This window comes from Sminthopsis crassicaudata, chromosome 6, assembly GCF_048593235.1.
Source record: "Sminthopsis crassicaudata isolate SCR6 chromosome 6, ASM4859323v1, whole genome shotgun sequence".
In the NCBI taxonomy this organism is placed as follows: domain Eukaryota; kingdom Metazoa; phylum Chordata; class Mammalia; order Dasyuromorphia; family Dasyuridae; genus Sminthopsis; species Sminthopsis crassicaudata.
This window is the reverse complement of record NC_133622.1, coordinates 249,992,061-250,005,594: the sequence shown is the minus strand read 5'-3', so window position 1 is coordinate 250,005,594 and position 13,534 is coordinate 249,992,061. Positions and strand designations below refer to the sequence as shown.

At 54.2% G+C, this 13,534-nt stretch overlaps 1 protein-coding gene and 1 long non-coding RNA gene across 8 annotated transcripts in view; one reads left to right on the top strand and one right to left on the bottom strand.

Moving 5' to 3' along the window:
- Positions 1–13,534, top strand: part of NRXN2 (neurexin 2) — a 135,397-nt gene that overhangs the window by 99,774 nt on the left and 22,089 nt on the right. For all 7 annotated transcript variants that reach the window (XM_074276205.1, XM_074276203.1, XM_074276204.1 and 4 more), the window contains 2 exons: positions 410–735; positions 7,969–8,047. In XM_074276205.1, the coding sequence (XP_074132306.1) occupies positions 410–735; positions 7,969–8,047 (405 nt within the window). The remainder of the gene's footprint in view (positions 1–409; positions 736–7,968; positions 8,048–13,534) is intronic.
- LOC141547723 (uncharacterized) lies at positions 4,906–7,220 on the bottom strand. The gene is made up of 2 exons (XR_012483602.1): positions 6,232–7,220; positions 4,906–6,024 (listed from the first exon to the last, which is right to left on the bottom strand). It is a non-coding gene; the product is annotated as an uncharacterized LOC141547723 (long non-coding RNA).

The following is a 13,534-nucleotide window of genomic DNA, read 5'->3' as shown; positions in this document are numbered from 1 at the left end:
GCTCTCCCCGGGGACCCCGCCGGCTCGGCTAAGGAAGGGGCAGGGGCTGGAGCTGACGAGGATTTTCCCTTCGGTTGTTTGTCCTTGGCCCTGCCCGCCCCTCCTCCTGCCCTTTCCCTTGCTTCTCCCTGTCTCCTCCATCCCCTCTGCCCATGGCCCCCGCCTCCTGTCTCTCCTCTGCCCCTGCCACCCCCTCTGCCATCTTGGCTCCCTTTGTCTCTGTGTCTCTGTCTCTCTCTGCCCATCCCCTTTTCTACTGCCCCATGTCCCTTTCTCCTCCCGTCCCCTTGCCCTCTTGCTGCCCCTGCGCCCCCTTTCATCCTCCCTCGCATCCCTCCACTCCCACCTCTGCCCCCTCTCCTGCTTCCTTCCTCTCCCCTCCTGTGATTCCCCCTCCCCCCCCCGCCAGGCCGTCAGCTGACCATCTTCAACAGCCAGGCTGCCATCAAGATTGGGGGCCGGGACCAGGGCCGCCCCTTCCAAGGCCAGGTGTCTGGCCTCTACTACAATGGGCTCAAGGTGCTGGCCCTGGCCGCCGAGAGCGACCCCAATGTGCGGACCGAGGGCCACCTGCGCCTGGTGGGGGAGGGGCCGTCCGTGCTGCTGAGCGCGGAGACCACGGCCACCACCCTGCTGGCCGACATGGCCACCACCATCATGGAGACCACCACCACCATGGCCACCACCACCACGCGGAGGGGCCGCTCCCCCACCCTTCGGGACAGCACCACCCAGGTCAGTTCGGGCCGGGGGCGGTGGGCACAGTTGGGGGGGGAGACTGGGAAGCTGCGGCCCCCACCCCGAGGGGCTTCAGAGTGATGTCATCGCCATGGCCAGCCTCCCCCCAGCTTGGGGAAGGACTGGCGCTCTCAGGTGAGTGGGGGCAACGGGGTCGGGAGGGAGAGGGGGCAGATTCTGCGACTCGCCTCCAGACGTGCGACTCCGGACGAGTCCTTTCCCATTCCAGGCTGCTCTGTCTCCAACAATAATAACTGGCTTTCCAGAGCCTGCCATAATTGTATACCCAAGTGAAGCGCAGGACTGAATCATTCAGCCGCTGGGCTCAAGTGTGTAGTTACACACACCATCTCAGGAGGACTGGATGAGTTCCAGCATCCCCATTTTGCAGATGAGAAAACTGAGGTTTCAAGATGAAAAGTGATTCCCACCCGACGTTATTCAGTCTAGGCAGTGACATTCTTGCCGCTGAGTCCCTGACCCCATCCCTCCCTGGCTCCCAGGAGCAACCTCTGTGGTCATTCTCCTCCCGGCTTTTTTCCTGGGGTCTACAAACTCCCCCAGCTCTTCCATCCTTCAGACCCCAGCCCTCACTTAACCCTGCCATTCCCTCAAGCCTCTGTGTCCTCCCTTTAGCCTCTTGGAGAGCCTTCTCCTCCGCTGCCCCCCCACTGCCCCCCCACGCCCACCAGGGCTGCAATGCTAAAGTGAGCACCTCTGGCCCGCACTGCCATCTTTTACCTACCCAATGGGGGGGCCTTCTCAGTCCTCATCCCCGCTGCGCTCTCTGCGTGGGCCCAGCCGTTCCCCCCTGGTGCTCTCCCTCCCCTGGGCCTCCATGATCCTCTCTCCCTCACTTCTGCCTGACCCTTCCTTCTTGGTCCCCTTGCTCTGCCTCCAGTCATGGAGGTTCCCCCCGGGCTCCCTCCATCTCAGGGTTTGGCTCTTCGTTACCTCCGGTGCTTCCATTTATACGCCCCTCCCTCCAATAGAACGGAAGCTCTCCGAAGGCAAGAACCATGTGGTTTTTTCCTTATATTCTTGCTGTGGACCTGAGCGTGTCACACAGTCAGTGCTTTACAGATGCTTGTTGGTTGGTCCCACGGCCTCCTTGGGAAGACCAGCTCCGTCCCACTTTCTTTCCTTGGCTCCAGCCACATGACTTCCGCTCACTACTTGACTCCCCAACTTGGCGCCTGTACCTCAGGCTGAGCACCCCCCCGAATCTGTCCCCCCACACTTCGTGTTTCATTGAGGACCTGTGGCCTTTTTGTAACTGAGTTTTGTCATTTCCAACTCACCCTGAGCTCTCCCTCACTTTCACTCCCATCTCCAGTCATCCTTCCCCTGTATCTTTCCCTTCGGTCCCCTTCTCTCATATGGCCACCATCTGAGACCAGATTCAGAACATCTCCTGCCTTGATTATTTTAACCTCCTCCATACTGCTTCCCTCTCTTCTACTGTTTATCCCTTTTAATCAGGGCTGAGAAAAGTTTCACCGCAGATATGACCATGTCACTCTCTCACTCAAATCTTCGAGGGCTCCCTATGGTCCCTATGACAAAAAGTCACTCAGCTCCTCCCAGCCAGGCTACACCTTCTTTCCCAGCTTTATCTCACGAGTCATTTTTCATGGACTTTTAGTCCAGCCAAAGTAATCTTATTTGCTGTCCCCCAAATTTGGCAGTTCTTTCCCAACGAGAAGCGTCGGCCAGTCCTGCCTGACTCCTCTTGGGATGCCTTGTTTCTGTCATGGGAAATTCATAGATGAAGTGAAGAAGACCCCAAGGTCACAGAGCTGGGAAGTAGCAGTCAGGACAAGAACCACAAGCTTTCTTACCTTCAGTCCATACCACATGGGATGAGGGGCGGCCTCCTGGATGTGGCTGGTCACCACTCGGCTGATCCAGAGTGTCCAGAGTAGGTTCTAGGGAGTTTGGTCCATTGTCCTCGGGCCCTGTGCCGTGATCCAGTGGAGTAGGGCTTCTTAACCACTCATGCCCGGACCTTCCTGGCCAGTAGGCCACTGAAGTCTGAGAGTCCTTTCTCAGAATTATGTTTGTAAAGGAAAAGGAATATGTTGAATGACAGTGATAAAAAAATTCTTTTTTCAAAAAAGCTAGCTCTTAGACCCTTGCACCAGATGGAGGCCCATAGACCACTTCAGCTAGGAGGAACTGTAGAAAATAGAATGGCAGAACTGGGAGTGGGTGACAGGGACATAGGACCTAGAATGTCAGAACCAGGAAAGACCTCAGAACAGAGAATGAGAGCTGAGAAGGACCTTAAAGAACAGAAGTTGAGCCTGGAGGGATCTTGTATGTCTGAAAAGGAGTGATAGGGATTGAGGGGAAGGAATAGAAATAAGCATTTATATAGCACCTATTGTATGCTGGGCACTGTACTATCTTTTACACATATCTCTTTTTATTTCACTTGAAAAGCAAGCAAGATTAGCCTAGACTTCCTAATGCAAGGAGACAAATTTACCTCATAAGCATCACTGGGACGTGGTAACTGAGACCCACATCTGAGATATAGCTCTAGAGCAGGGTGTACACCTGATTGAAAAAAAAAAAAAACAGAATCGGTAAAAAGAAGAGAAGGGGAGGACAGGGTAGCACGGATTATTAAGGAAGGAAGATATTTTCGTATTAAGAAAGCTAGGAAGTGGGTGGGTAGGAAAAAGAGGCTGGAGAAGCTCAGTGGAGAAAGTTGGGGTGAAGATAGAACTAGAATTGTCATTATCATTGGAGTGTGTTCTAAATAGGAAAAAGGAAATGGTTGAGTTCAGGAAAAGATCAGAAGCACGGCAAAGAGGAGCAAGGATGCACTTCAGTTACCTGTGATGAGGTCTAGAATTGGGGTACCTAAATGAAATTAGGTTTTAAAGGAGATCTAGTGGCAGGTTTGGGATATAGGGAGTCAAATAGAGCTCCCCTGCAACTTCTTTGGATTCAGGGCAAGGATACGGAGTTAAATGAGGTCTAATAGCGGCGTAAGAGTCCTCTGTAAAGGAATTTACAGACCCGAAAACCTAGATTGAAAAAAGAGGTTTATTTGGGGGTTTGAAAGTAAGGTTAAAGTCTAATTAGTAAAAAGTGAAGCTAGAGATAAGGGGGCACTGGAAACAGTGTTCCAGTGGGCAGAGAACCTTGGCATGCCAGGCGTAAGGCTGCCATGTTTGGGACCTTGGCAAAGAGAGGATTCCAGCTTCGCTCTTTTATAAGGAAAGATTTAGCTAAAGGGGCCTGTGGGTGGAGTCCCAAGTTGGCTCCTGCTGGATTTCAGTGAGGGCTAGAATTTGCTTGGTTGGGACACCTGAGCAGATCATTAGAATGGGGGTTGGGACAGCCCAAGTTGGCTCAGATCCCATGGGGGCTGGGACAAGCCTGGATCTCCTATTGGAATTCAAAGGGGTGATTTTGACCAGGATTTGTGAATCAAAGATCCTAGCTTCTTGAATTGATAATGCATCATCTAGGAGGGGCTGGGAATCAGAAAGGAATAAATCAATCTGAAAGGACTAGTTTCTTAAAGGGAGAACTGCCCATATCACCTGGACTTCTACTGGAACTTCCTCTCTAAACCCAGTGAAAAGCAGTCAAATCTTTTTTTTTTTTTTCCTTTGTCTTGACTTAAGTGACAATTTTCACCTTCAAAAGATGGAGGAAACTACAAGGGGACATTGTATTCTAAATCTGGTTCTCACCAACAAAGGAGAACTGGTTGCTAGGGTAGAGAAGGTGCAAAAGTTGAAGGTAGAGAATCACTGTATCCAGAGCTTGTAATAAAGAAAAAGGATTTGTCCAACATCCCTTTGTATTTGGCGAGAGCAGATGTCAAAGGGTTCCAAGGAGGGATAGGTAAAGTATCTGGGTCTCCATGATAATTAGCCCAGGAAGTTTTAAAATTCCAAAGACTCCAAGAGTAACAATTATAAGAAGGAAAAAAAGGGGGGTTATCTAAAGAGGTTCACATAGAGCACCCCAATTGTATATGTATGTATACACACACACACGCACATATGAACATCAAAAGGGCATTTCTTTCAAAAGCTGTATTGGAGAAAAAGAGGCTGGTCAGAGAAAGAATGGACTCCTGCTCAGAGTAGATGGGACAATAATGACAGATGGAAGAGAGAAGGCAGAGCGGCTCAGTTCTCATTTTGCTTATGTTTTTCTGCCTAATGGCATTTTTATTTGTACTGGAAAGGACAGACAAAGTAGGGTTGAGAGGGACTTCATGCCCAAGTTAAATAAGGCTATAGTATCAGGACCCACAGGTGCCCTCTCATGAGCTCCAGTTCCTCAGCCCAAGTGAACGACATTGCTCCGTTCTCGACAAACGAGCAGATGTAATCGCTTAATTGCCATCATTGACCCCTGAAAGATCAGGAAGAACAGAAGAGGCGCAGCAGGACCAGAGAAGGGCAAATGTTCCCATTTTACAAATAGATGGGAAGAGAATAAAATGTGAAAGGAAACAATAGGCTAGTGGGTTTGCCTTGGTTTCCTGGCAAAATTCTAGGCTGTCTTATTAAAGGGACTATTAGTGATCACCCAGAAAGGGCAGCTGTAGTCATGAAGAGCCGGCGTTTTAGATAGGGTAAACCGGGCACGTCCAGGCCGGGCTGTAGGTAGAGTCTGTCTGGAATTCCGCAAAGCATTTGCATCTGTGCCTTAGGCTGCGGTTGTAGAAGAGCTAGGGGATGTGGAGCTGCCCGAGTGGCCGGACCTGCGGGGCGGGACGTCGGCTTGGAAGGAGGTTTCTGGTGGAATGCCGCAGAGATGGGCACTTCACTTTCTCATGTTCTTCTGTTCACAGTTTTGAGCAATGATTCAGATGAAGGCTGGCTTGTTGAGTTTTGAGACAGCGCAGATCTGGGAGGGGTAACCGGTCGGGAGGCAGGATTCAGAGCTCAGAACTCAGACCCAATAGAACCTGACAAACTTGAAGAGTTATAAATGTCAGGTCTTACACTTGGATTCAGAGAGTCAGTCTCATGAGGTCAAAATGGAAGAGGCTCCATGGACTGGAGGCTTTTTCAATAAAAGATCTTGGGTTTTTAGTGAAGAGCCTTGTCCCCCGTTGCAGGTTGGTCTGGATGAGATCCCGTCCAACTCAGATTCTTGCCATTGTAGTTTTGATCAGTCAAGGGTTGGATGTGGTCACCAAGAAGGCATCGAGAGAGTCCGTGACTAAGGGGGTAATGGGTGGTCCTTTGGTCCTCTGTCCATTCAGGCCTCCTGGGAGGGCAGGATCATGATCGGGTCTGGGAACATCTGGGAAAGGATTTGGGGGTTTCCAGAGAATGACAACCATGGTGGGGAAGGAAAAGCCTTGAGTTCCCGCCCAGTAGGGATGTGTTGAAGGAGCAAGAGGTGGGGATAGGGGTGCAGTAGGAAGCTTCTCTTCTGGTATTTAAAAGGGATTAGACTTGGACTGTGTGCCCCTGGGAGCAGCAGGGAAAGAGACGGTCACAAAGGCACCTTTAAGGCAGGGGGAGAGATGACTCCACAGCCGCGGCGGATGCCCCTGGAGACCGGGGCTGCCTTAGACAGTAGGACCGTCCAGCACCTCGGGTCTTAAGGCTCGCTGGGTGACCACTTGTGGAGGATGTGACAGGTGAAGGTCTTCAGGGATGGGCGGAGTTCTCGCCCTTGAGGAGAGACTGTGGCAGCAGAACAAAGACTGGGGGACCTCTCAGCTGGAAGGGACCTGAGACATGAACCGTGTCCCCGGGGCTGGGAGAAGGGTCTGCGGGTAAATGGCTTAACGATCAGGACCAGCTTTTAAAAGTTAGATCTGCGCTAGTATCTCTTTAACGGCCGGGACAAGTAAGCCCTGCCTGGTAGGGTTGTGATTTCTGTAAATGCTCATGCTAGAAATTTAACAATCGGCTCTCTGGTTGGAGCCTGCCGGAAGGAACGTTGGGGCAAAGGGTGCAGAACGGGAAAGGACCTGAGCTTCAGAGTGGGGGACTGGGGGGAGCCCGGGCCGGAAGGCCGCAGCTGAGGACGTCTGCTCCAGCTGCACCATGCTGAGGGGCTGAAGCCGGGAGGACCGGGGCTCTGGACCCTCGGGGTCCGGGCAGAGGCCTTCCCTCTGCACTCGGGCTTGGCGGTCCCCTCTTGTTGCTCCCCTCCTTCGGCCCCCCAGAGAGTGTGAATGGGGGGGAAGGACAGATGGAGCCGGCCTGTGTCCAGGGCCAGCCTCGGTGGTGGCTGACTGGAGGCCTGGCCTGCGGCCATTCTCCTCCGGGAAGCAAAGGTAGCTACAGTGGACAGATGGTCCCACTTCGGTTGGAGCAGTGGGGGAGGGGCAGCAGGTCCGAAGCCACCTGAAAGAGGAAGGGAAAAGCCGCTCCCCCCCCCCCCCCAATAAGTAGTCCTGGGAAGAGGGAAAGGGGCCGTATTGGGCCCACCCGTGAGGGAGAGGGGGATGGGCGGACCCCCTGGGGGGAGGGGCAGGTGAATGGGGGAAGGCTTCCCGGTGATCCCTGCTTTCTGCGAAGGTAAGGAGGCCCAGGTGAGCGGGTGGGAGGGAGGGGGAGGGGGGCTGGGTGGGGAGGGCCCGGTGGGCGTGGCCTGGGGAGCCGGCAGGGCAAGGGCACTTCGAGGTCACGGCTTAGGGCGGGCCGCTCTCCCTGACAATCCTCCCCACCTGCGGGCCTCCTCCCTCCAGGTGTTCCCCGCCTCCTCCGGGTCGGGGGTGCTTGGTATTCGGGTCCCGGGCTCCCTCAAGCTGCCGCCCCCCTCCCTCTCACACACATGCTCCGGGGCTCCCATTACTCTGGGAACAGACATGAAGGAGAGAAAATGCTGACAGAGTCGGCTCTGGTTGTCATGGCAACCACAGCCCTAATTAGCGTGTGCGGCCCGGTTCTCTCCAGCTTGGAAGGGGGAGGGGAGCCGGGAAAGGGGGGGAGGGGAAGGAGCCCAGGATGGGCGAGGGGGGCCCTCAGGGGCCGGCCCGCCCACCCCCTCCCCGCTTTCCTCGCCAGTGTTGCCCTGCCCACCGCGGTCCGAGGTCGCCCTGGGGGTCCCTCTCTCCTGGCTCCTTGTCCCTGGCTTCTCCGGGGCCTCTCCCACGCTCCGAGGCTGCCCAAGTGGGGAGGGGCCCAGGGAAGGTGGACATGCCGGCCGCGCAGGGCCGCCCCCCAGTCCCGCTCGGTGCTCGGGAGCTCTAACGTGCCCGGCCCTCGTCTCCCCCTTCTGTTCCCTCAGAACACGGATGACCTCCTGGTCGCATCGGCCGAGTGTCCAAGCGATGACGAGGACCTGGAGGAGTGCGAGCCTAGTACTGGTGAGTGTCTCTCCCCCCTCCCCCGGGGACCCCTGCCGTCTGACTCGTGGGGAGGAGGGGCGACCATCCCTGTACCACCCCCAGGCCGGGACCCCCACAGGGACGACTGTTAGGCCTTAGCCTCCGTGACCCCGCCCGAAGCCAGCCCCTCCTCGGACGGCCCCCCCAACATCCCCGAAAGGGGGCGCTAGCGGCCGATGGAGGCTGTAGGATTTCCTGTCCGTGTCTGGGGTCAAAGCTCAGGTAGTTGGGGGAGGGGATAGGAGAAATCTCCAGAGATGCAGAACTACAACTCCCATGAGATCCCGTGTGAGGGGGGGGTGGGGCTGGGACCGAAGCTCCGCCCGCCTCCCAGGAGCCTGGGGGGTGGAGAGTCAGGTTGGGGGCGCAGGGGCAGAGCCAGCCGTTGTCTGAGGCCTTGGGGCGGCGGGAGGGTTCTGTCAGTGCCGGGAGAAGGCGGCCCGCGGCCGCAGGGGGTGGGTGGCCAGGCGAGGGCTTCCCCCTCCGCTGTCCTCCCGCCTTGTCCCAGTGTCAGGGACCAGCCCGGGTTAGGGGGAACCCGCGAGAGCCAGGCTTTGTGGTGTGCGCTGTACCGCGGGCTGGCAGAAATGGCGGCCCTGCCCTGGGGGCTTTCCGTTCGCTGCTTGTAAACCCGCCGAGGGCCAGTGCAGAACTGATACAAGGGCAGCGACCGTTTATTAAGCACCTACTGTGTGCAGATGCGAGAGGGACCTTTGGGGAAGACATTCTGCCTTAGATCGCAGGACGGGCATAAACTTCACAGGATGGGGGGGCGGTAGAAATGGCACAAATCACCACCAGATGGAGGGTGCTTTGAAGCTCGGGAAGTGCTTAATAAGCAGGGTCTCATGCAGTCTCCTGGGGGGAGCGAGCATGCAGGCTGTCCCGGAGCAGGCGGGCTGCGCCCCCAAAGCAGTCAGCTCACAAGCTTTTCCTGAGCACTTCCTCTGCGCCAGGTGCCAGGCTGGCATTTGAAGGATTAGTGTTTGCACAGATCCCCCAGAGAAGGAGAGGGCCTGGGCAGAGATGCAGATCGTGCCCGCGTGGTGTGCGGAGACCGGGCTGAAGCGCCTGGGATGCCAGCCTGGCGTAGCCTCTGATCCCGGAGGTCGCGGGGAGCAGAGGAGCTTCAGCTAAAAGTAGCACTGGGGGGTTCAGGACGGATTATTTGGGGTAAAGGAGCGAGACTGCAGGCAAGAACATCGGTAAGGAAGCGGTGGCTGTCACCGGGGCTGAGAAATGACGCCCTGAGCCAGGAGGTAGCAGCGGGCGCGGGAAGGGAGCCAGAGCCGCGGAGACGTTTCTCGGGAAGCCCGCCGGAGCCTTCTGCTCCCGTGAGTGTAAGCTCTCTGAGGGCTAGGGCGTCGTCTCCCTGGTCTCACGGGATCCCCGGAATATTTACCAGGGGGTCCGCCTTCTCAAGAGGGGCCTGGCGAGGTTTCGTAGTCCGGTGCTGAGCCTTCCTCTGTTTGGGGCGGGACCTGCCAGAACCGATGTTCTGCTGGCGCAGCTTTCAAGTGGTTCCCTGTGCCGCGGGAACGACACGGGGGTCCGATGTGGAGCGCAGGCGCAGTCCCTGGCTCAGAGCCCGTGCCCAATAAATGTGAATCGAATTGGAGTAACGCAGGACAGGGTTCGGTGACCAGTTAGAGTCCAGGGAGAAGAGCAAGAAAGGGTTAAAGCGGGCTCTGAGAGTTTCAGCAACTTCAAGTATTCGAGCTCAGCAGGCCTTTATTAAATACCAACTGTATGCAGAGCCGGGTTGGTGGGGACACAAAGTTTAGGCAGGAAGGTCTCTTTCCACACGGAGCTCACAAGCTGAAAGGGAGTTCAGAATGAAGAATCCAACGAATATTGGTTGAGTTCTTATTCACAAAGAGCCGCTGCCCAGACTCGGACATCTCAGAAGTGGCAAATCTTGGTTTTCTAGCTCGAAATCCAGCTCGCGCCTCCTGCCCCATTTGCTAGGGCTGGGTTTCCAGCGATTTCAATCCTTCACAGCAGAAAAGGCCTTTTAAACTGCCGGAATGGTCTGAAAAACCACAGGCTTTGTTTTGTCAGATGGCCATTATAGGAGAACGTGTTTATCCCGATTTTGTACCCAATTCTAACAAGCCTGAAGATCCACTTTCCACACTAAATGAGAAGCCGTAAATCAGACGCCAGTGAGGAGAGCCTGACGCGGGCTAACGCCGGGGAGAAGGTTGCACTGGCAGGCAGACAAGGAGAAGAAATGAATTAACTGGAGGATAGAACAGCAATCTGGGGCCATTTCATTTTGAGACAAACACTCACACTCGCCCTGATAAGCCTAAGGGCTTCTCTGTATTTCAGCACCATATCAATGATAATTGATGTTCAAAGCCATGAATGAGAGTGTGTGAGCTCCTCAGAGAGAACAGAGCTGGAGGATGAACGGCACAGACTTTAGGCGAGTTGGAGCATTTAGAGAGAGCAGCCAATGAAACAGAGAAGGGGCAGAGACCCGTGGGGTTAGGGGTCACCTCGGAGCCCAGGCTCTTCCTGTTGGTTCTTCATGGTAAAGGAAGTCATGAAGGAATGGTCGTTGGAGGGGGAGGTCTTCACTTGCCGGTGAGCTGGGTTTAAGTGAGGTCCGATGATTATCTGAACGTGGTCCGGCTTTCAGGGGCGTTTCTATGGCTCCTCTCTCAGAGCCATCTCTTGTTCAGGTGGGAATGGGGCATCTCTCTCTTCTCTTTGCCTTTAAAATGCATCTTCTCCAAGCATCTGGCCAAGGCCTGTTCCTTGGCTTGAAGAGGGAAGATGGGAGGGAAAGTTGAACAAAGGAAAGGGAGCCTTCATGGTCTCTAAAGGAGCTGTGATTTCCCAGCCTACAGCGGCCTCTTCCCGGAGCAGTCGGGCACATAGATATTGACTTCCCAGGGAGGAGGCCTCCAGTGAGGGGCCAGTGACACCTTCCCAGCTCTTGAAGCTCAGTAACCCCTCACGCTCAGTCTCCACAGGGCTTTTAGAAGGGGGGGATTAGGAGGCGGCCAGTGGGACAGTAGAAAAGGTCTCCATTCAGCAGTGGGTTGGATGAGATGAGATGCTCTCTTATTCTATGACAGACTTAACCCCTCCCCCATTGTGGAGAAAGCCCTGGAGGGAGGGAGGCTCACCCTAGAGGGACTCGGAGGGATTCTACAGTGCACCAAGGCTGCCTCTTCCTCTTCCTGTCTGGCACACCCTCAGTGACTGAGACTCAAGTCCAGTTTTGAGTCTGGGGGCGCCGGCCCAGGCCTTCCCAGCTCCAAACAGCTGCCAAGGGCCCCTCTCAGCAGAGTAGTTGTAGTTCAGGATCCACTCAGTGATGTGATAAGGGCATAGGGAAGGGCCAATGGGGGTGGAGAGGTGACTTATTCCAGGTCAGATAGCCAAGATCCAGATCCATGTGTCTAGATTCTGGATCTTTGTGTACACGTGCACACACACACAGAGCAAAAATACACAGGCTGCGTGTACATGGAGCTGAGCATTGTCTCAGGCAGCTACCGAGCCACATTCCCAGGGGGCATCTGTGCCAGCCTGTTAGTCCGAGGGCATGAGAAATTTTCTGTTGATTAGCTGAGTATATAGTGGGCACACAAGGCACCCCAGGGCTCCCGCACCGCTTCCATCCCTTCCTGGGACCAGTGGGACTCACACAAGAGCAGAAACCGCCCCCCCAGGTCTGTGCACAAATGTGACCTGTGTGAGCTGAGCACTCATTACTGTGTGTGTCCCCATTATGGGAGCTTTCCTCCTCTCCGGTGCTGAAGTTGACCATGTCAGTGGTTGCCAGGCAGATCCTCCTTTGGGAGGTAAAGGTCCCACCTGTGTGCAGTCACTTCCTGTTGCTTTTTCTGGTTGTCTGGGCAGTAGCATAAAGGCAGTGAGGAGGCCCAGAATGCGAGCTTGAAGGGCCTTTAGCGCTCACATAGTCCAATGCCTCCATTGCATCTGAGAAGACTTTAGTCCGGAGTGGGGCGGGCGATGCTCAAGCCCCCCCACTGAGTTAAGGGCAGATTGAGGTCTGCAGCCCCCCTCCCCTCATCAGGGCTTCTACCACATGCACAGGGACGGGGATGGGGAGCAGTGAGTCAAAGAGCAGTGAGAGGGCCCAAGTCAACTAGTCAACAAGCATTTGTTAAGCACTTATTGACTCGGGGCTAGTGCATACACTGGGATACAAAGAGAAAGTGAAAAGAGCCCCTGTCTTTGAGAAGCTTTCATTCTAATGGGGCAGACAACATGTACACAAATAGTTCTGTTTGTGGAGGAGATAAGAAGGAACTAGGAACTGTGGGAACTCGGAAAGGCCTCCTGCTAAAAATGATACCCATTCCGAGCCTTTGTTTTCTCAGTCGGTCTCAGCAATATCTTTCTTGGGGGAGGAATGGCCTTCCTGCTTTACAAGGATTTTTTGAGTCTCCATGGAATGGGAGGAGAAGCATCCCCCAGGTCAGGATCTCATTTCCCAGTCTCTGGACAGCATCACCACAGGGGCATTAAGTCACTTGTCAAAAGTCACTTTATTTTAGCCTTACCTAGAAACAAAGCCAAGCGGATATGTTGTCCTCTTGGGACTCCATGGAAATCTTCCCGTTTCTTACTCCCAATGAGCAGCTTTACCCTTTCGATAGCTGACCTTAAATCGACACAGATTCTTGTCAAAACATACACCTGTATGCTATGGTAGGGGTTCCTTTCATGGATGGATTTGACCAGGTCACAGCTGGTTCTCTTCCAATTTTCACGATCCTGTGATTCTGAGAATCTGCTCTGGAGGGTTTGTGTCCACAGGAGCAGTACCCAACCACGGCTCCATCTTGGTCTGGGGAAACCCTTCTTGAGAGGTCTTGAGACTGTTCTGTCTCCATCCCTCCATCCTTATTCCTCTTGTTTGCCTTCCATAGAGGAATACGAAGAAGCAATCACAAGCCCGATCCTTCCCTAGTTTCCTCTTCGATGCTAGATGGTGGTTTGGTCTCTGGTCTCCTAGTCAGCCCTTCTGGCTCCGGCAAAGTAGTGCTTTGCATTTAATAGGAACTTCATAAATACTTGCTGAATTAGATTGGGGAGAAAAAGAACATCATCTACATTTCAAACGGCTTCATCTCCTTCACTCCCAGGGTCCGGCTAGAGGCTGCCCTGTAAGTGACAAGTTGGCTTTTTGCTTCCTGAGAAGCTGTGGCAATGGCACAGAGCATTTTCAAAGACCATATCCATCGCTCAGATCTTTCATTATAGAACTGCCTGAAGGCCTTTTTATATCTATTTTCTTCTAAGGGAAAGAGTACAGATTTGGAGGCAAAGAACCCAAATTGGAATCCCAGTTTTGCTATTACTTGTGTGGCTTTAGAGAAATCAGTTCCCGTGTCTGGGATTCACGTTCCTCATCTTCCGTTTACGTCAGATTTTAATATTTACTTTGCTTTTTCTGACTTATGATAGAATGAGGAGTTA